The 20,259-nt window shown below is 42.1% G+C and overlaps 4 protein-coding genes across 5 annotated transcripts in view; 2 read left to right on the forward strand and 2 right to left on the reverse strand.

Moving 5' to 3' along the window:
- Positions 1-4,439, reverse strand: part of LOC146302659 (transcription factor COE1-like) — a 54,524-nt gene extending 50,085 nt beyond the window's left edge. For both annotated transcript variants that reach the window (XM_084695809.1, XM_084695800.1), the window contains exons 1-5: positions 4,008-4,439; positions 2,974-3,130; positions 2,168-2,231; positions 1,332-1,387; positions 1-2 (exon numbers count right to left, since the gene is read on the reverse strand). The exon at positions 1-2 is cut by the window's left edge and continues 72 nt beyond it. In XM_084695809.1, the coding sequence (XP_084551935.1) occupies positions 1-2; positions 1,332-1,387; positions 2,168-2,231; positions 2,974-3,130; positions 4,008-4,405 (677 nt within the window). In that variant the 5' untranslated portion in view covers positions 4,406-4,439. The remainder of the gene's footprint in view (positions 3-1,331; positions 1,388-2,167; positions 2,232-2,973; positions 3,131-4,007) is intronic.
- A 2,412-nt stretch (positions 4,440-6,851) lies between these two features.
- Positions 6,852-9,508, forward strand: LOC146302660 (membrane cofactor protein-like). Its single transcript, XM_084699133.1, has 8 exons — positions 6,852-6,998; positions 7,196-7,375; positions 7,573-7,672; positions 8,038-8,111; positions 8,222-8,401; positions 8,550-8,732; positions 8,883-8,933; positions 9,172-9,508. Exons 1-8 carry the CDS (start codon positions 6,920-6,922, stop codon positions 9,195-9,197), a joined length of 873 nt encoding a protein of 290 aa, XP_084555259.1. The 5' UTR covers positions 6,852-6,919; the 3' UTR covers positions 9,198-9,508.
- A 1,217-nt stretch (positions 9,509-10,725) lies between these two features.
- il12ba (interleukin 12Ba) lies at positions 10,726-15,068 on the reverse strand. Its single transcript, XM_084699134.1, has 7 exons — positions 14,571-15,068; positions 14,110-14,376; positions 12,454-12,550; positions 12,055-12,293; positions 11,723-11,874; positions 11,218-11,330; positions 10,726-11,056 (listed from the first exon to the last, which is right to left on the reverse strand). The coding sequence occupies exons 1-7, from the start codon at positions 14,659-14,661 to the stop codon at positions 11,023-11,025; spliced, it is 993 nt and encodes a 330-aa protein (XP_084555260.1). The 5' UTR covers positions 14,662-15,068; the 3' UTR covers positions 10,726-11,022.
- A 1,289-nt stretch (positions 15,069-16,357) lies between these two features.
- LOC146302662 (EF-hand calcium-binding domain-containing protein 9-like) lies at positions 16,358-17,947 on the forward strand. The gene is made up of 5 exons (XM_084699135.1): positions 16,358-16,507; positions 16,636-16,784; positions 17,187-17,363; positions 17,551-17,630; positions 17,721-17,947. Exons 1-5 carry the CDS (start codon positions 16,372-16,374, stop codon positions 17,866-17,868), a joined length of 690 nt encoding a protein of 229 aa, XP_084555261.1. The 5' UTR covers positions 16,358-16,371; the 3' UTR covers positions 17,869-17,947.
- Positions 17,948-20,259: the final 2,312 nt, after the last annotated feature.

The following is a 20,259-nucleotide window of genomic DNA, read 5'->3' on the forward strand; positions in this document are numbered from 1 at the left end:
GCCTGGGGAAGACAGAGGGGGGCGAGAAGGAAGAGGAGGAAGAGGAGGAGGAGAAATAGAAGGGTTCAGTCATGACGTAGACAGTGGTTGGGGGAGGGGTCACTGTGAACCGTTGCTTCGCTGATTGGTGTGTGATGGTTTCTACTCGGCACCCAGCAACTGGGAAGGACCAAGCGATGGAACATTCAAACACACACACACACATTAACGTACAATCATGATGTGTTTCGTCTAGGAAGTGTGTAGCATGACTGACAAGCTTGTCTGCCCTGGGACTCTGAGGAGGTGGTTTCAGTCCTCCTGAATGAGAACGCTCTGTTCTGACTGAGATACTGAGTGTGTGTGTGTGTGTGTGTGTGTGTGTGTGTGTGTGTGTCCTCAGCAGTTGGAGTGCCAGACTGGAGTATAGTGCACCATCTGGTCTCTAAAGCACCTCGTCCAAAAACCTCAATCTTGTTTTCCTCCAAAACCTCTCAACACACTCTCCAGGGCTGTGATCACCCTGTGCCTGTATGCACATAAACACACACACACACACACATGCTTATACACCCATGCATACACACGTGCACATGCAAACAATGGTGTTTCTTCTCTTGCTCTGTCTGTATTTCAGTCTGTTGTTGCAGCCAAACACATTTAACCCCCCCCCCAAAAAAAGTTTTGTCAATAAGTTTTTTTTTATTAATAAGCCTTTCTTAAGAGAATATCAGTCCAAGGATCCAGAATATTCTGATCGATGCTGTGTGCTTGAACTAAACAGTGAGATGGACTTGGTCTCTGAGTGAGCTGCTCTGTGGTGTTGTGATGTCTGGAGCCCATGCTAGTTCTGAGGTGTTGCTTGTCCTGTTTCACATTGAGGAAATCAGGGTCAAGGTCCTGTAAGAGTGAGCTGGTATGCATCACTGTCTCAGTCACACACACACACACACACACACACACACACACACACACACACACACATACACACACACACACATACACACAAATACACACACTCCACTCGCTCCCATAGACTGTGTAGGAGTATGGATACATGTCCTCTGGTTCTCTGGCCCTTTTTAAATGTATTCCACAGGTAAGACAGGTCGTTTATCAAGCAGGCTGCACTGTACTGATGTGGGGGGACTCAGAAGCAGGACTGAGGAGAGACTGGAAGAGGAAACCATAACAACATTGCATAGGTCCCCTAGGGATATGGAAACACACACATGCAGTTGGACACAAACACACACACACACACACATATGCACGCACCGGTCTCTTTCTTACTCACTGCACAATACAGTTCTCTATAGCTGTAGTGAGTCAGAGCAGCATTCAGTTCTTACCTGTTTGGTCATGGAGTCGATTAGACGCACATAAAAATCCTGTTCTGTCCTGATTCCTGGAAATAGCAAAAATTTGACATTAATCAACACGTCTCCTTACTAAATATGTTAATATCAGAACTCCTTATATCGAAAATATTGTGATATTGGAATGGTGTGTGCTGAAACATTGACCGTTCCATAAGAATGGCATAATTGGCGAGACTTCACTTTCAAAAATGTCTTTCGTTAGCATTATTGAACTAATTAATAACAAGAAACATGAAATAAATTTGAAATTATCACTTAGAAGAAGAAAAACCAAGGGGTTGGTAAATAATTTAAAAGCACGCAGGGTACATTTTCAAACAAATAGAATTTTGAGAACTTTGAAACGTAGCTGCTGTCTGCGCTTGTCTCTTCGGCCGACCAAACTAGAATTGGTAGTGGTTAAAAAAAAATATTAATGATATGCTCTATTAATGATAACAACAAAAGGTTAACTCCTGATGGAGGACCCTAATAATAAACCTGATTGTATTCATAATAATAGTGTCCATTAATAAGGTAGGCCTAACTTAATAAAAGAAGGCTATCATAGCCTGACAATGATCATTTGTATGTTTGTGTTATAACAATAGAATATAACGCTGAAAATGTAATCTATAGGCCTATATGCTATGATAACCTAAACGAGAGTGAGATGACAACATTGAAGTCGTAAAGTTTGGGGTTTAGCTTAGGTAGGCTGTGTGAGGGGTCCCAAGGGAATTGGGCGAGGCAAGGCTATCATGACATTAATTGTCCAGAACCATGAGCACTTTTTCACTCCATGTGTTTGTGAGAACGGACCTTACCGTTACTGTAGAGGAGCTGCAGTCTATAATGGATCCCATTGTTGGTCTTTTCCCCAGTCGTTTCCTGCGAAAACCAACACTCAGGTCACTGCGGACCAACGGGATCATATAAAACCTCTGTGATTCTGTCATTTTTCTCTGAGTTTCTTGACGGAAACTTCGGGAGATTCTTTCAAAAGTTCAATTTCTGTTGCTGTCTCCGTGGACCCGTGACAATCACGATTTAAAGATGACCCACAATGATACCGAGATTCCACTTGACAAAAAAGTTCATAGTGACCACGCTTGTATAATGCTTTAGACCTCAATTATTTTCAATAACTCAACTGAACAATATTATTTATAACAGGGCAGCAACCCCTCTTTTTTCTTTCCTAAGTATAATTTACTCATTAATACCAATTGTCTAAATTACTATAGGTCCATATAGACAATGTCAAACAGTTTAAAAACATGTAATTCACATTTATTATCACTTATAGGCTATTATCGTTAAAAAGGCTTAATTTATTTTCAAATGTGCCGGTTAACATGAAGCCATATGATAGGCTACTCATCTCAGAGTTGTAGTTGAACGTTTTGAATTAATAAATAGGCTACATGGACAACTACAAGTATCGAATATAACTATCAAGTCAAAATAAATCAAATATTTTCAGCTAAAATAACAAGTAAACGTTTCAAAAAATATTGTTTGGTAGCCTATATCCTAAATTAGACGATGGTGGCATTGCACTGAACATTTTTTTTTTATTTCAACATAAAATAAATGAGTTTATCCAATATTCAATATTAAAAAGACCTACCTTCTCCTTTTCTACAAATCCGATGAAAGTTGTTCTCTCTATTTCAACCGGTTGTCCCTGTCTGTCGTATAGAGCCAAAACAAAGTGGAAGAAGTTGGACTTCCGAAGATTGGAGGGCGGCTGTTTCTCGAAGTGAGCCCGGGCGAGACCAACTCCGCTGCGAATGAAAGCAGAACCCAGCTCAATGAGCACATCATCTTTTACAAGTGTGTTACGATTATAAATCTTAAATAAAAAATAAAAAACTTTCTTCATATCCAAGTGCATACATTCAAACATATAAACAACAATTTCTACAACAACGCAAAACACAGTGAATGTGTACTCAAAATGTTTCTCAGTTCTGTGTAATCAACAAATTTAAATTCGAAATTCACATTTCACATGGCCTCTATTTACCACGTGAACTCAAATTGTATTTGCTCTGTGACAAAGGATTTTAATCAATGCACTATAGCCTGTCTATAATTAGTGTCATGGTTTGAGAAATACGGATTAAGTTCATTAATTCATTTTGTGCATGAAAACGTGTCCATACTAAACGTTTTTCTGTGGGTTTATTTATGTATTTTATTTGTGCAATTGCCTAAATAAACGGAAATGTTATTGCTTTGGATTGTAGCCTATGCAGACCATCTTATATAAAGAACTAAAACTATAAAGAAAGAAGAGAAGCTCGAGTGTAGCCTGTAATCTACTGTTATCTCATCAAATCTGAATTTAGATAGAGTTGTAGTGCTTCAGGATTTGTTTAAAAAAAACACAAATTGCTTTTTAAATAGGCTATTCGTTCTTTACTTTTTTCAAACAAGTAACATAATGCTCTACATTCAATGTCCTTGCCTCCGTCAATATAACTGTATCCTATCTGTTGTTAATTTTGCCTACAGCAACCTTAAGCGGCGTAATAAAAATAAGAATCAAAAGCTATCAGCGACACACTCCATTGGACCAATTGTCCCCCTTTTAGAAAAGCAGAGAGCTCCGTTTCCACACCCAGGGGGGCCGTGCAGTGGAAGCGGCCCCAGGCTTACCTCTGGGCGGCTGTGTTGGCGTCCAGCACCCCGGCCCCCTGCATCCAAGTTCGCACTGTATTCATCCCGGCCACCATCGGCTCTTCTTTCATGCTACTACCGCTTCTCTGGATACTCTCCTGAATCCCAAACATCAAAACACACTTCTCCTCCTCCCCTTCACTCGTTTCTCTCTCTCCCTCTCTCTCTCTCTCTCTCTTTCTCTCTGTCCCACACTCTCTCTCTCCCTCCTTAGATCGCAGTTTATTTCTGCCTCCCTTCCTATTGAACGCGTTGTCAGAGAGTGAGAATCGATGTTGCGCGGAGCAAGTGGCGCGGTCTCGCTCACTTCTTGTTTGGTTTCCTCTCTTAATATACAAAAGATCCGACTTGTAGGAGGAAAGGGGAGCTGTCAACATTCAGGGTTATGTGCACCGTGTGTCAACTATTCACGGAGAGAGTAACAGAGAGAGAAAACAAATACACAAACACACCACTGAACATGAACCACGCGGTGGGATGACAGAAGCGCAGTCAGCGACAACCCTCAGAATCAAGGAGCGCTTGGTTCACCAAAAGATAAGAAAAATCAAAACGTCACTTTTCCAGTCCTCCGTGAGAATTCAGTTGTTGAAAAATGTTCGCCTTTCTTTATTCACCAAGTATTTCTCTAGTCAGATGAAGGACGCGCTAATCACACAGATGAGGCTGTCCCGAGCTCCGCTTCTCGCGCTTGGGAGAAATGATTTGCGCTCTTTCTTCCCAGAGGAATCACTTTGGACCATCTCTGGGATCACACACTACAGCGGAGTAGCCCCAGAGGGAAAGGGGCGTGACAGGCGGGGTGGGGTGGCGGTTGTGGTGGTGGAGGTGGTGGTGGGGGGAAGAAGGGTGGGGGTAGAAACGCCCCCAAACACAGCTAACGCTGACTATCAGCTGTCCACTTCAACCCAACCACGCTGCCTGCCTGCCAGCCCGCCTTCCCTGCCTCATCCCACGCGGTGTCCCGCTCCAACCACTTAACCAGTGTGTGTGTTTGTTCAAGGTATGGACCGCAGTCGAACAGTCACGTATTAGACCATATGGGTTATTGTCTGTCTGATAAAATACCAACACTAAACCATGTCCTAATGAACAAACAATGAATAAGCCTACCGTTATACCCTCGAATTTTATTCAGCAAGTTTATTCATGCTTATGTCTATAAAGGTTTAAAGCAAAATCAGGCACTATAAATTATATATATATATATATATATCCCAAGGACACAACGTCATTTGGCATGGCCGAGTATCGAACCAACAACCTTCTGTTTAATATCCCAACTCCCTAACCGCTCAGAAAACGCTATATATAATCATTAGCTTAATGTAGCCTTATGTTTAAAATTATATAATTACATTCACTAAACTCAACGTTATAATATCATCCATTGCATCACATTGTTTTTCTTACAAATATATTTACAAAAAGAAATACAAGCATCAAGCAATAATGGCTTGGCGAAGTTAACGTTTGATCATTTGCCTGGTTTACCTTAAAAGCTTTCGCACACAAAATGTAAATGCATATTGTGGATTACAATTAAGACAGACTATATTTCTATGAGGCACAAACAGACACACACACCCATGTTTTCTTTTCCAAGGGTATCAGGCGCGGGGCGGTAAACCAGGCCCCTTGGGCCGCATGCAGCCTAGGCCTATTAATATCTCTGCTACCAACTTAAAACCGGGCATAGATTTTATCATGGGGACAGGGATTCCTAACAAATTTCTGTGTGTGTTTGTATGCCCTCCAATCTTTTCATCTGCTGGAGTGAAACTGACATATTGGAGTCTCATTGTATAATTTGCCTGAAATAGCTCTATTAAACACTGAATTCACCAGTGGATATGCTGAGTGGTCTTCCTAACACATCAGTCAGTTTGTTTAAGTAGCATATGTCCCACAAAGTCATATATGGAATATATTACTCATAAGCAACATACTGAAGACCTATTTCTCCATAAGTATAACGTCCTGTCCTCCTAGTTAAGCTGGTGATAAAGTCTTACCCATATTATCCATGACATACCATTATATTCATAGTCAAACTACAGAACCGTCTATCTGATAATGTAAGGTTCATTCAAAGGTGGTCATAACTGTATATATAGGTTGCAAGCCTAAATGTCCTACAGTATAATGTTACAATAACTTGTTCAACTGCCGTGTGGTAAACAAACTGCATTGAAAGTGCTGGTTGAAACATTCCCAATGAAACTTTGTTGAGGTGCTACAAGAGGTGGAAGTACCTACTGTGTATAAAATATTGAGGGACAATCCGTTTGGCCTATTGCATACAAGACAATACAACAATCATTTTAAAACTTTAGATAATGCGTTAAATAGTTTTAATAAGTACAATAAATGTTGTTTCAGATGATCAGACATATCAAATAAAATGCAGAGATGCAAAACATTTGTCGATCACATTAGTGTATGGTGTAACACTACCATCTAGTGGTATCCTAGTGGTATCATAGGACAGACCTTCACTTCTTAAAATACGCAACTTGTTAGAATGAAAACTAAGTATATGTCAGTCCCACCTTGAATCAATGTATAACTTGAACATTATTAGAGGGATAGAAGAAATCACTTGAAACAATACCATAGATCGTCTAATCTTCCATGTAATCTACCGTAAAAGCATTACGTAAATGATCCCAAAACTCGATTTGGCAAGATCAGATAAATGGCATATCTGTTTGAACGAGTGGACCTCTATTATCAGTGTGTGGGAGTATGTGTGTGTACGTGTGCTTGTGTCATAGTTTTGTTTTTCAAGTTCATAACCAGTCCGCATGCTGGTCTCCGGTATGTCACAATTGTCTGTCTTTATTTCAGTTGCTCGGTTCACTACCACTAGTCCAGCCACAGACACTATAATGCCCAATAGCAATGGAATTCCGGTATTCTGTATATTTTACGCAATTTTACTCACCTTTGTGTCCGATGCTGTTCAAGGTGAGATATTATTTGAATATTTTTTATGTTGTTTGCCCTGCAAGCAGCACAGATTGTCTTCCCAACCAAAAACCCAACCAAGCACCGTGTCCATCGAATGATGTTCTTGTTGTTCTGTTTACTGCCAACATGGTCAGATAAATAAAAGTAACATGTCTATTTGGATATTTGATGTTGCTCGTCTTCTCTCCCTCCAGCTCAGTGCTCCAGACCGACAGGTGAGAACATGCACCTGAAAGAGGAATACTTCTCCCAAACATCTTTCCCCAAGGGGTCGAAGGCAGTGTTTGCATGTGACACAGGCTACACAGGGGCAGGATCCCTGTCTGTGGTCTGCCTTGGAGACAGCTGGACTCCGATACAAGAAGGCTGTCAAAGTAACTATCGGGATATGAATTATATATCTATAAATATATGACATTACATTTTCATCTCAGAGACATTTGATCCAAAGCAGCATATTGTACAATGGAGGATTTGAACCAGTCCTCTGACTGACCACCAAGCTACACCCTACACTAGTTTACGTGCTGGGAAATTAGGATCTAACTTCAGACATTTCTTCTGTCCACAGAGGTGGCTTGTGGTGCACCAGGAGAGGTGTTGAATGGTTGGTATGATATCAGAGAAGGGACGGACTTTGGGAGCATAGCTGAAGCGCACTGCCACGAAGGGTTAGTATCAGTCGTTATCTTTAAAACTCTAAAATGTTCGGTTACTTCAGAGAAGAAGTCCTTCATGGACGGACAAAGCTATGCGGCAGGAATTACAAGATGAACCCAAGGCAACGAGTAAGACATGCAAATGTATGTTTAGATATTATGTTCTAGAAAAGACAAAAACAGGATTGTGACCTCTACAAGCCATTTGTTCCCGTTCTTAGTGTGCATTCAAGGTCTAGCTTCAGAAATGTATGAAACCCACAACGAGTCAGTGCCGTCCAATCTTTCCTTTCTCGTCCATGTAAGCTGTCTGAGTTTTTGTAGGGATACAGGACTGTGGTGCACTGCATATATTTCTGTCATGTGTGTCTTTTCAGTCATAGATTGCTGGGGACGGGTAGGAGAGTGTGCAAGGCGGCGGGCTGGTCCAACAGAGTTGCGGTGTGTGAAGGTGAGTGACTGATTAACAAACAGTTGTTGAAACAGAGCTGGTCATATTGACAGTCCAACTTCAACCTTCTGTTGGTGGTTTTGAGTGTTTATTTCATTTTTTTCTTTCAGCGGTTCAGTGTGGTCCACCCCCTCATATAGAGAACGGAGTTGTTTTGGATGCAAAGAAGTCCTATAGTTATGGAGCAGTGGCCAAGTATCGTTGCCACGGGGACCTTACTCTCAATGGATCCCGAATTTTGCACTGTGACAAAACAGGACAGTTTTACCCAAACCCACCCACGTGTATAGGTGAATCTCACCATGGTTGAAGGTGTTAGCCTGAATTCTCTGTTCAGACGAATAATAACATTCTAAAACAATATCTATATTAAAGTTTTAGGATACAATTACTATTCTGTAGTGTTAATATAACATGCGTTCATGTCTTTACCTCCAGATGTAACTTGTCCACACCCTGTGGTCGAGAATGCTTATTTCATAGAAAGAAGCATGCCACCATTCAAATACAGATCTTATGTCACATTTGAGTGTCTTCATGGCTACAAGATGGAAGGATCCAAAAGTCTTACTTGTCAAATAGACAGTGTTTGGTCCAAATCTTTTCCTACATGCGTAAAAGGTAAGGTCTCAACGAATCTCAATGAATCTGGGAAACCCGGCCAAGGTTTGTCTGGGCATTCCACACTGTGTGTAAAATCGACATGGTGTTGGTATATTTAGGAGACACAATAAGAGAACAGTAATGACGATGTGTTTTTTCTAACTGTAGAACCAGAGAAAGAGGTGACCGTTTTTGAGAAAGCTGCTGAGACGCTCAAACGTAAGTCCATTAATTATTTCTTCAAAATATGTTTTTTTGTGTATTTATATATAGATGAGCGAATAAAAATCCTTTTCTGATTCTGATATGTATTGAGATAACTTTCTTGTTCAAAGTCATTGTTTAAATTCACAAATGTGTATTTCAAATTATATTTGTGTATTTGTTACACTGCATTTCCTGTACTTTGTGTCTTTATTGTGTGCATATTAAACTACATCTTTTTGACCTTCAATAGGATGGTGGAGCGATATCTTTGGATAGGGATCCAAAGAAACATCTTCACAACATGTCCTAGTTGCCATGTCAACCAAATAAACCATCCCATAACCTCTAGTAACTGTATGAAGTTCATTACAAAGTTTACACAATCTCCAATCAATTACTGAAAAAAAATGTGTGGTTTTAATTGGTGTCTGATATATGAGGCTGTTTGAGAATGATGACATGTATGAACTGGTATATGGGTTCACATTCAGCACATCAGCCACTAGAGGGAGGTATATTCTGTAAAGTGAAGAGGTCTGTCATTTACCACTGATCAAGTAACAACAAATAAAGATTACAAATAATGATTACTCTATGATTTTTCCACTGATTTGAATGTTCTGAATATAATAAACAATGTTTGATAAATACCCTGCTATTTCAGCTTGTGAGAACATGACCCGTGGTCATGTCCAGGAGAGAAATATGCCTGCCTATGAATTATATTGCTTGTATCATTGATAAACTGTCATTATGCTGTTTTCGAGAGTTTGCTTATGCCTGCATAGCCATAAGTTAGTTATTTGTAAGATGCAACTAGGAAATGTATGTGAATTTAGTGTAGGTCCGAGGTCACAATATTACCAAAGTGTATAATGCCATGCAAATGAGGAAAATATGAGGAATGTCAAGGCCATGTCTAGGTTTGATAACATTTTACATGTGGATACGTTTGTGTCTGTGAGTTTGTGTGTGATTATATATGTGTGTGTGAGAGCGATAATGTGTGTGTATAATTATGGCTGTGTGACTATGCACGTGTGCGTGCACGTTTATGTATGTGTGATGTATGCATGTATGTGTTTCTGTGAGAGTGTGTGTGTTTAGGGGGCATGCGTCGGGTTTTCCACCAATCCTCAGGTGCAGTACACGGTTTCACCCATGTCCTGGTTCCACAGGGTTTCAGTTGTTTTGAAGTGAATCTTGGCAGCATCGGGTCGACCAGAATGCTGTCACATCCTCACACCACTTCTGCTTTTCCTCACAGGGAACTGAAGCAGCGGTCCACGACAGGTTAACCACGGACAGGAACGACACAAGCCTACAGTTTATTGGACCCCATGTGGTCACAAATCGTTTTGATGGGTTGGAGTTTCCACACATGTGACGTGGAATTCCTTGGTGAAATTCTGCCACAGGGCTGATCGAGATGTCGTAGTTAGTCCCTCAGTCTGATAGGTGGAATGTTGTGTTTTGAAGTGTTTCTTGCCTGCTGTATGTTTGACAGCAACACAACAATGGACGGAATTTGGCCAACCAGAGTAACAGATACCCTGTTGCAAGCGTGCTCCATTTTCTTCTTTCTGCGTGCTTTAGCTTCACCTAGCCCCTGGTTTACGTGGGCTAACTGCACTTTCCTGTGTCAGACAACACACACACGGTTTCTAAATGACCAAGTGTTGTGATGTTGACAGTGGCTAGTTGCACCATATTTAGAGGAATCCAAACACACATCAATATTAGTTTTTTACATGCAAGCAGTTTAATAAGTCTTTACACTACATCTTATACAATTTAACACACAATTACTCCTTTATCTCATGTAAATAAATTATGAATATCACATGTTTAAAATACAAAAATACAAAAATAAATAATTTAATAGAGCTTTGTTATTTTAGAGAAACATTTATCTAGACATTCAAACCTTCTCCATTTCTCTATGAGAGTGTACAGCCTGAATAAATGATCAAGTAGTCTTAGGGCATAGTGAGGGTAAGCTTAATCAATTCCCATGGGTTCTGTGATAGGCGAGGCCATAAGTGTTGACCTGGGTTCTGGGATGGTTGATTTGTGATCAGTGCTACATGGAGGCTGATCTTCATGTCCGTGTGCTATGTCTTCTTTTCTTGAAACTGAAAAAAACAGTGTTTTTTTTATTATAGAATAGACAGTTTTTAATCTGTGTTGTGTGTGGATTTGTATTCCAGCATTTCTAGAGAACTTGATAGCCATAAGCACAGTGGTGCAATATGTAAGCGCTTGCGAGTTAAGAAAGATAGCTGTTTTTCCTCACTTGTAGTGGGTCCACTCACTCCAGGTTGAGTTACACAAAGGATCCTGAGATCTGACACAAACCAGGCCTTTTCTCCTCTTTATGGACCACTGGTTTCCGTCCGTAGGGTGATGCTTTGAAAACACACACAAATCCAAACACACCACACACAAAAACACAAACACACTTAGTCCATTACCTGACACTTTATCCAAAGTGATATACACATAGCGCAGCAGAAAATCAAAGACCAAAATTGCACGGTTGTAAATGTATTTCAGTTCAGTCAAGACCCTCACATATTAGATTTGAGCATTTATTGAGAACCATGACATGGAAATGACTTTGGCGGAGTTGATGATAAGGTCACCAAAAAAGGATTTCAACTCTAAGTTGCCTAAATCTGTCACACATACAACGTAAACATCCAGTGAGCATACTATATAGAGGTCCGAATTGCAAATAAAGCTCTCATATACAAAGTGCCATCACAGACCATAACTGACAGAGTGGTTGGTGTTCTCACCTTGTTTGAAGTGTCATTACACAAACCCTTCCTGATGTGTCGGACCTGGAAGGTGAGGGGGAAGAAGGAGTACGGGGTGTTCCAGGACTCAGGGTAGCTCCACTCAACAGTGGTCTGGTTCACCTTCCGAATGGACACTTTGTCTGGTCTCACTGGGAAAGGGTGAGGGGAGAGGGAGGAAAAAAAAGAGAAAGAGAGGAGTGGGGCAGGTAGAGGGAGATAGGAGAAAGGGAGGAGATAGGGTGAGAAACGGAAATGGTTTTGACTCATCATTTAGATGAAGTTGAGTTCACTCTTTTCATCTTCATTTTCACTGTCATCATGTATCTCACCTATCTCTGATATGAAGAAGCTCTGGGTGTACTCCCTCAAGTTGTGGTTTCGATTCCTGGTGTAGATTGTGAGAACCATGCGCTCAGCCTCCTCATTGTAGGGGCAGTGCTTCCTGTCCAGACAGGAAATATTATTCCCACTGCCGTCCACTGAACAGGTGATGTCCACTTTGCCTGAACGGCACGTCCACTGTTCATCTCTCTCGTCCACAGTACAGTCAACCCCATCTGTACTGCCACTGGAGGATACATGTGTAATATAGGGGGGAAAAAAATCATTAAACACCATTTTTGTACACCAAGTACATTTGACATTCACATTGTTATAAACTATGAACTCACAAACTGAACTTGATTGCTGCCAGTGTGAGTATTGATTGTGTGTTTGACTAAACTTACCGGGCAGCACTAACTAGGATGACTTCTTCCTCTCTCAGACTCTGGGTGGAACAGCGGAACTCGCCACTGTAGTTCTGCGTTGTGCATGTCAGATTGTCTGGTCACGTGAACACACACAGAAACACATTCCTCAAGTCATGCATGTTCAGCAGGTTGTTTTAGGAATTTAGGCACATACTATGGAAGGCAAATAGATAGATACTGTATTTACAGGAAGGCAGATAGATACTGTAGATACTGTATTTAGATAGATCTATCTATGGACAGATAGATGGGCAGATTGATTGAGTGATTGATTACAGAAAATGTCCCTAAATTAATAGGTGGGGATTTAGGTGTAGCAGAGAGTCAACAGACAAAGCACGGTACCATCCACACCTTTCTCCCACCCCCAACAAGGAAAGGGTCTTCCCTTTTTGTCCTTATCTCCCAGAGCAGGAGCTTCAAAGCTCCTGGCTCAGCATGGGATCAGGAACAGAGGCCACATGGTCTCACAGTATCAGACAAAGGATTATAAGGAAGAACTTTCTTTTGTGGATTTACAAACATATTCTCAAGGACTACATGGCTCATGGACACTAATTCAATGACAGTAGTCGATGTGTTGTAGTGTGTTTCTCTCATTTACTTAGAACGTTGTGTAATTGATGTTTGAGTGTGACTCCCCTTCAGGTATAGTTAGTCTGTATAGTTAGTTAGTATAGTCAGTCAACCTTGATATCAAAATAATTGTATCATACTGAGAAAAACATTTATGAACGTTGCATTGTTATATTCTGAAGTTTAAACATTCCATGGACATTTTAGATAACGGAACTCAAAACTAAAAGCCACTTCACACCTCTGGGCAGATCCCAGGACGACGCCAAGGTGGAAGTAACTGACCAATGAGAGAGGTCACCTTCACATGGATAACCCCCTGTTCTTTGGAGTGTAAAACCCCCAAACGTACAATCACCCCCGCTCGTTCGTAGGATTAAGTTGAGGTGCACTCTCTAACCTATTCCTTATACACATTCACTGAGCGCCCGGAACTTTGACGAGAGATTCAGTTTTCTATTTGTTGGACATAACGAACCATTGACTCCGTTCTTCAAACCGACAAAAGTAACTGTGATTTGCAATATTTCTTACTTGTGACATATTAGCATGTTGTGATTTAATTGTTGATGTTTGATTGTATTTTACAAATGATTTAACCTAACCATCGTTAGGTCAGTTGCCATTGATCGTCCATTGTTACTATAGAAGCCTCTTCCTCTCTACGTCTTCCTCACCTTCTTCCCCCTCCCTCTCATTAGAATTTAGGCCTACTGTACTACTTTAGCCCAACTAACCCCTAACTTATGTGGTATGTTTTCAGTATAATTACATTCTCTTAAATAAATCATTGTGTATAATACTCGCACATCTCTCACGTTATATGATCTGCTCTACTTTCATAGAATTCACTACTTAAGATTAGACTGATTATTACGATTGCTATTATTAAATATTATTAAACAAGGTTTCCTCTGTCCCTTTCACGAATCAGAGGGGATGCCCCCAAGAACTACTATACTTGATTATAAATTATTGCTAATCTTAAATGTGCCTACCACGCTACATAGGGTAGGTACTGTGTTACCATGTAACAAAGTAGTTCTGGATCTGTACCTGGTTTCCCAGTGGTCGTCTTCAGCAGCACTGTGGTGTGGTTCAGCAGAGCTCCATCTCTACTGTGGCAGCTGTAGTTTCCTCCCCCCAGATGCTCCTCCAGAGCCACCCGGTAACTGTTGCCTTTCTGCTCCTTCTCCTTTCCATTTCTCCTCCAAGCGATCTCCCCCTCCACCACCTCGCTTGGCCGCTGCCCCGTCTCAGGGGCACCCAGGCAGGTCAAGGTGTGGTGAAACATGGAGAAACCATCCACCTCCACCACAACAACTGGCACACAAACACACACACACAAGCAGACACACAGAAGCAAACACAAGCACATGCACAGACACACCAAACAAAAGCACAGGCATAGACATGTATTTACACCGATTCACAAAAACATACACATTCTAGGCACTTTGGTATTACTTTATATCATAAAACAAATATTTAGATAGATATCAGGTGTAAGCTTCTACCATTGGGTAGAATAGTCCAATAGCTAGGAGAAAGCTGGCCTCCAGGCAGTTGAAGAGTGACCATGATGACAACAAGTAGGGACCACCCCATCTGAGAGATAAAAAAAGAGAGAGGATGAGAGAAAGAGAGATAAATAGAGGGTTGTGTGGACAGAGGGAGAAATACGAGTTATGGACAGAGAGGGAGACAGAAGGGAGTTATTTCATAAAGATATCATAGACATTAAAAACCCAGCATGAATTCAGCTGGAACATGTTACTGTAAAGTAAAAAGGCTGGACATATGACTGTAGCCAACGTTAAGAGTTATGTTCCCACATTCTTACAGTAATCTCATACACCAAGCACACAACATTGTAAATGCATTAATGTAAGAGGGGTTAAAGCAAGCTTGTTCATAATCCAGTCGTCAACGTAGGTTATGAAAGTGATGCAGGCACATTAAATAAAGCTGTACGGACTCAATTTATTAGCCAAGCAACATTCGTTAAACATTCAACCCCGACACCTTTTTTCTACTCCCCCTCTACAGCGCATGTCTCTAAACAACCTCAACTTAATACGTCACTTCCATATGTGTAAAATAAAATACAATCTTTAAAACTCTAATTGTACAAAATATTAAACAGAAAAGTAAATCTCACATTAACATGCATTCGCCTTACCTTCAAATGTACATCCAACAGCACAAGACAACTACTTTGAAATGCTGTACTTTGGAATTAGCGTTTTATATGTGCCCGACATTTGAGAACCAATGAAATCCCCCGCATAAAAAAGTACAGACCGTGAAGAGGAACTTCGCTTTCTAAATTTCCTGAACGTAAGGACAACATTGTTGAATTGTTGGCAGAAGACCAGCTACCTAAATTATGTCATGGTCACACTTAATTACTGTAAAATGTATGAACCCCAAAGCAAAAGCATGAACCAACACCATATTTCGTATAGTAAAGAAAAACGTTTATAGGGCTGCCAACGTTTCAAATACCTTGGACTAAGATTTGTTGGGGCCAACCAAAATTGCTTTAGGCTACCAAGAAACCCCTTCCCGAGACGACATTTCACGTGTGTTTGCACCCCCCTCAGTTGGGGTCTATTGCAGGCATTTCAATTGTTATTGGCCTGTTGTCCACTTACTGTAACACTAAATATTGTAACCGAGGGTCAGTTGGCGCGTGAGATTTTTGACCGAAGGAAAAATGAACTGTCTGGTAATTTCTCCACAAAACACAAATATTACAGTAACATGGCATACAATTTAATATCTGCACACAAATGTGAACTAATTAGTTAAGTTTGAAGTTTAGCCATTTGCAATTATAATTCTGTAAAGGTGTAAGGAATAACAGACGGGGTTGGGTCCAAGCGCAGAGCGCAGATTTAATTAGAATGGTCGGACAGGCAATGATGATCGGTACACGTTATAGGTTAGACAGGGCAATACATGTGATCCAAAACGCATTATATTAAAACTAGCCAAGGTCTGGAACAGTTAGGCCTACACACGACTCGGACGGAGCAAAATCAAGACTTCGCACCGGACAATACACAAGCAGACACTTAGGTGCTTTCACACCTATTAGTCCGTTTGCTTGGTCCGAATCAGTGGATGAGTTGCTACTTTGTTGCATTTTTCATTAGGTCCGTTTAGTGTTCACACGGTCCTGTTTTAAGCGAGTTGTGTTTCGGCCATTTATAGCCAAATAAAATACAGCCCAGATTCTACATTGTCATTGTGATGTCAGAGTTCTTGTTCTAGCTGTGTGGGGCGGCGAATTCTCTGAATTCGTCTGCCATCATGAAACTCAAAAAAGGATCTATGCTGAGTTTTTTAGACTTCGACAGTGTTTATTGTCTGCTGTCTGTCCGCAATGCCAAAATATTGGTTGACTATTTTAAACTGCTGGATTTCCACAACAAAAACACGTTGAATGGTGCGTCAATTATTTAAAACAAACGGCTACAAAATCTCAGTGTCCTCTCCAGGTAACCCGTCTCCTCATGTTAACCCCCTCTCCTCATGTTAACCCCCCCTCCTTCTCCTCCCTCCCTCCCTCCCCAGACATCCAGTTTTACCACTTCATGCACCATGTGACTGACTTGAACAAGAAGGAGATCCTGCACACTTTCGACATGCTGGACTGGGACGCCAGCGGGGAGATCGGCTTTGAGCAGTTTTACATGCTTGTTTGCATTCTTCTCTCCAGTGAGGTAACACTCTCTTTTTGTGTTTCGGTTTGTGTAGGCATGTATGTGTGTGTACACGTAGGTGAGTTTTTGGTATTACTTTCCGAGCATGAGTCATCCATTCATAGATGGTGATAATCTGTCCCTCGACTCAGACTGCTGAAAATAGAAACCTGTCCATCTTATCTTGTGTCCCTATCGGTTTGATGAAGCAAAGAGGCCTTCATACTGTATAGACCACACTGCCATTACCGACATTGAAGACATTACCGACTTCCTGGTTTGTGGTTTCAAAGACCACTTTATAAAGAATATTGAAAGACAAATCCAAACCAAGTGCATTGGTGTTAGCCATATTTAACTGACATTTTTTTAACCCCTAACCCTGTAAACATACAATAAGCAGAGTGTGTGTTTCCCGTTCAGTTCCACGTGGAGAAGAACTTCCTCTTCCGTTACTCGCGGCCTGTGTTTGAGTTTCTGGACATGGATGGAAGCCGGTGCATCAGCCCTGCTGAGTTCCAGTCATCTGGCTTCCTCTTCAACCTCAAGGGCCCCGCCCTCAGCAGGATCTTCCATGACTTTGACGTGTCTGGAGACGAGGTGTGCACCATTTTTGTCCCTCACGTATAATGTCAACATGGACTTGGCAACCTGCACTCTTTTCCTTAGCTGACTGGCATTTGACTCTGTGAGGCTGTGCCAACCCTCGGTTAAGCTGTCGGCCTGGTCTGTCTGCCTGTCTGCTTGTGTGTGTGTGTGCGTGTTCGTCTGCCCACCTCTCTTCCAGAAACTGAACTATAAGGAGTTCAAGATGTTCACCATGGCCTGCCTCGACATGCAGAAAGATGCCAAGAACCAGAGGAGCAAGTAAGGACTCAGGGCATTCTGTTCTGCAAACTGGCACCGCTTCCATTTTGTGTTTGACGTGAATGCTGTGTGGGGGGTTTGGCTTGGCAGGTGGCAGATCAAGAGGGTCAACAACCCCTGCACTGCTGAGATCCAAGCTACAGCGCCCATCTCACACACACATCTCCGGAGCAGACAGCATAGCAAGGACACAGTAGGCTCCTTGGCCTCTCAAGCTGGGCACAGTCGCACTGACTGAGAGAGAGGGAGATCCAGAGAGAGGGCGAGAGGGAGGGAGAGAGTGACAGAGAGAGCAGATCGTTTGCATGCCCATAAGTAAAGATGCTTGTTCAGTCCTTTTCTCTAGTTTTATTTCCCAAGGGGAACTGTGAAAGTATCTGCGTTTGCGTGCGAGTAGGTGTTTTGCGTGTGTGTGTGTGTGTGTGTGTGTGTATTTCGGTGTGCGTGTGCTTGGGAATTCCTAAGAATCTCTGACACGAGCCTGTGTTGTTACAACACTCTAGTGCAAACAAAGGTTTGATTCGCCCGCAGTCCGTCTTCACTTCCTCAGCTTCAAACACCGGTGCCACCAAGTCCTGGCTGCCGCTTCTCTAGAAGCGGAGTGTGCTTCTGCATAGCTGCAGTCCACCTCGGCTCTCCTGATTCCTCAAACTCGTCCCTCTCGTCTCGTCCTCCCTTTCTCCTGCTTTCATTCTCGACCCACCCCTCCGCTCCCTTTTTGAGGAAGTGCGATGTCGTCGTCCCTTGCAGGGAAAACAAATCATAGCGATGGCTGATGTCAGCCGTGTCCCTGTGCATTGTTCCTCTCCAGGTGCTCCCCCGAGCGCAGGCATTGAAAATATGAGCTTGTTTTACTGCATCATAGAAGATTCCTACAGGTACTGTGAAAGACTTTGCTGTTTTGGAAAACGAAAAACAACAATCAGGCACAACTTTTCTTCTTTTTTTTTTTTCAACTCACTGAACTTTCACTTCCCTGAAAGTCGCTGACATTTCCACTTGGATAATTGTTGGGTGAGACCTGTACTCTGTGCTGAGGGAAGAGGAGGTCAGAAAAGGAAGTGTCCTAGTCATGTTGGTCAACTCAAGAACCAGTGAAAATGTCAGTCTCGTCCGACACAAGAAGAGTTGGTGCTCCTGATGAGTCAATTTGCAAAAAGCAGAAGAACCCTCAACACCTAATGGCCTTTATCAGTTCATGCTTCCCCTGTTATAAAAGATGAAGCCTATGTGTGGGTGCGCGCAGGACTGGGACAAAAAAATGGCCCGGGCATTTTTGCTCAGACTGGCCCACTACAATCACCAACACCACCCACCAGTACACCAAAAGAGTTCATAAATGTGATTGGGCCAGCCCAGTGTCAGTCTGGAAAATGAACCACTGGGTCGCTGTCCCTGCTTTATGGGCCGGTCGCCAATTTTAAGTTTAAGAAAAAAAATATGTATAAAGATTTATACGTTAAATATCATATTGGCCCCAAGTGCGTCAGCCCATCGGGCATTTTCCCTGTATGCCAGATTACCAATCCAGCCTTGTGTGTGTTTGTGTGTCATAGGTCAAGATCAACAGTCATTTAGTCATTTAGCATTTAACAGTGCCTGCGGTGTGGACATGTGTCCACTAGGTGGCGACATAAGCTAAGTTACTGAACTGTCTATCTTCAGACTCGCAGAGGGCGCTTTAGACTGGAAGAAGTGGCACTGGTGTGAGTTAGCAGGGTTCCGACTGAGGTGGAACGGGTAGGAGGGGCGCCTCGGAGCAGCTGGATTGAAATCTCCGAGTGATCTCATCCTGGGGAAAATGGAGTCAACGAGAGAGACACGTACTAAAGAGGGAGACAGAGAAACAAGTCAGAAATACCGAAATACAGAAAGAGAAAAAGTCTGAGACAGAGAGAGAGGGAGAAAGAGCAATGGAGAGAGAGAGAGAGAGAGACAGGGACTGGGAGAGAGACCAAGAGAAAGATTTGTGTAGAAGCAGATGCCAGCCTAGCCATCAACACCTGTCCACAGATTGACGGAAGCAGCACTGCTGTGTGTGGGATGTCCTCATTCTGGGCTTCACAGCGCTTGGATGTCTTTACTGTGCAACACAACTCTCTTTCTCTCTGTGTGCGTAGGTTTTTGTACGTTGGCGCATATGCAGGGTGTCCTAAGGTGTAAGTGTGGGGGAAAGATCACATTTGCACGTATCAGATCATGAGAATCAGTAGAAAACCCGTTCCCCATGCATGGACCCCCCCTCAGTGACAGCCCCTCCACGACGTGGTAACTCCAGGGAATCTCTGGAATTAACTTCATTAGGATGAGGGACATGGGGGCAAAAGTTGAAAACGACTCTTGATGCATTGATCACATGTCCTTCCATTATCTTTCCAACGGCTCCGAAAGGTTTTAATAAGATCCTCTCCCCTTTCAAAGTTCCCACACCTTATTACTTTCCGCAAGAATAAAAGCCTCACAATGTATCATATCGCCTCTGCAAACTGACATCATTGCGAATGATTCATATGTTCTGGTGGTAGAGTAAGAGGACACCGCTACTTCAGTCCACAGCACTCATCCTCTCACGGTAGAGTGCTGAGGGGTTAATCGTGTGTTTGGTCCATATCTTCCATAATCCGCCCAT

This window comes from Hypomesus nipponensis, chromosome 1 (genome assembly GCF_054491055.1).
Source record: "Hypomesus nipponensis isolate SF chromosome 1, ASM5449105v1, whole genome shotgun sequence".
Classification (NCBI taxonomy): Eukaryota; Metazoa; Chordata; class Actinopteri; order Osmeriformes; family Osmeridae; genus Hypomesus; species Hypomesus nipponensis.

What these genes read in the sequence shown, in the direction of transcription:
- il12ba (XM_084699134.1), bottom strand. Translation starts at nt 14,661, where the DNA reads ATGGGGTGGTCCCTACTTGTTGTCATCATGGTCACTCTTCAACTGCCT. An exon ending in TTGGACTATTCTACCCAATG is followed by an intron (nt 14,377 to 14,570) that starts GTAGAAGCTTAC and finishes TTTGTGTGCCAG; the next exon opens with TTGTTGTGGTGGAGGTGGAT. An exon ending in AGTGAGTGGACCCACTACAA is followed by an intron (nt 11,057 to 11,217) that starts GTGAGGAAAAAC and finishes TGTTTTTTTCAG; the next exon opens with TTTCAAGAAAAGAAGACATA.
- LOC146302662 (XM_084699135.1), top strand. Translation starts at nt 16,372, where the DNA reads ATGAAACTCAAAAAAGGATCTATGCTGAGTTTTTTAGACTTCGACAGT. An exon ending in CAACAAAAACACGTTGAATG is followed by an intron (nt 16,508 to 16,635) that starts GTGCGTCAATTA and finishes CTCCCTCCCCAG; the next exon opens with ACATCCAGTTTTACCACTTC. An exon ending in GCATTCTTCTCTCCAGTGAG is followed by an intron (nt 16,785 to 17,186) that starts GTAACACTCTCT and finishes TTTCCCGTTCAG; the next exon opens with TTCCACGTGGAGAAGAACTT.
- LOC146302660 (XM_084699133.1), top strand. Translation starts at nt 6,920, where the DNA reads ATGCCCAATAGCAATGGAATTCCGGTATTCTGTATATTTTACGCAATT. An exon ending in TGTGTCCGATGCTGTTCAAG is followed by an intron (nt 6,999 to 7,195) that starts GTGAGATATTAT and finishes CTCTCCCTCCAG; the next exon opens with CTCAGTGCTCCAGACCGACA. An exon ending in AGCTGCTGAGACGCTCAAAC is followed by an intron (nt 8,934 to 9,171) that starts GTAAGTCCATTA and finishes GACCTTCAATAG; the next exon opens with GATGGTGGAGCGATATCTTT.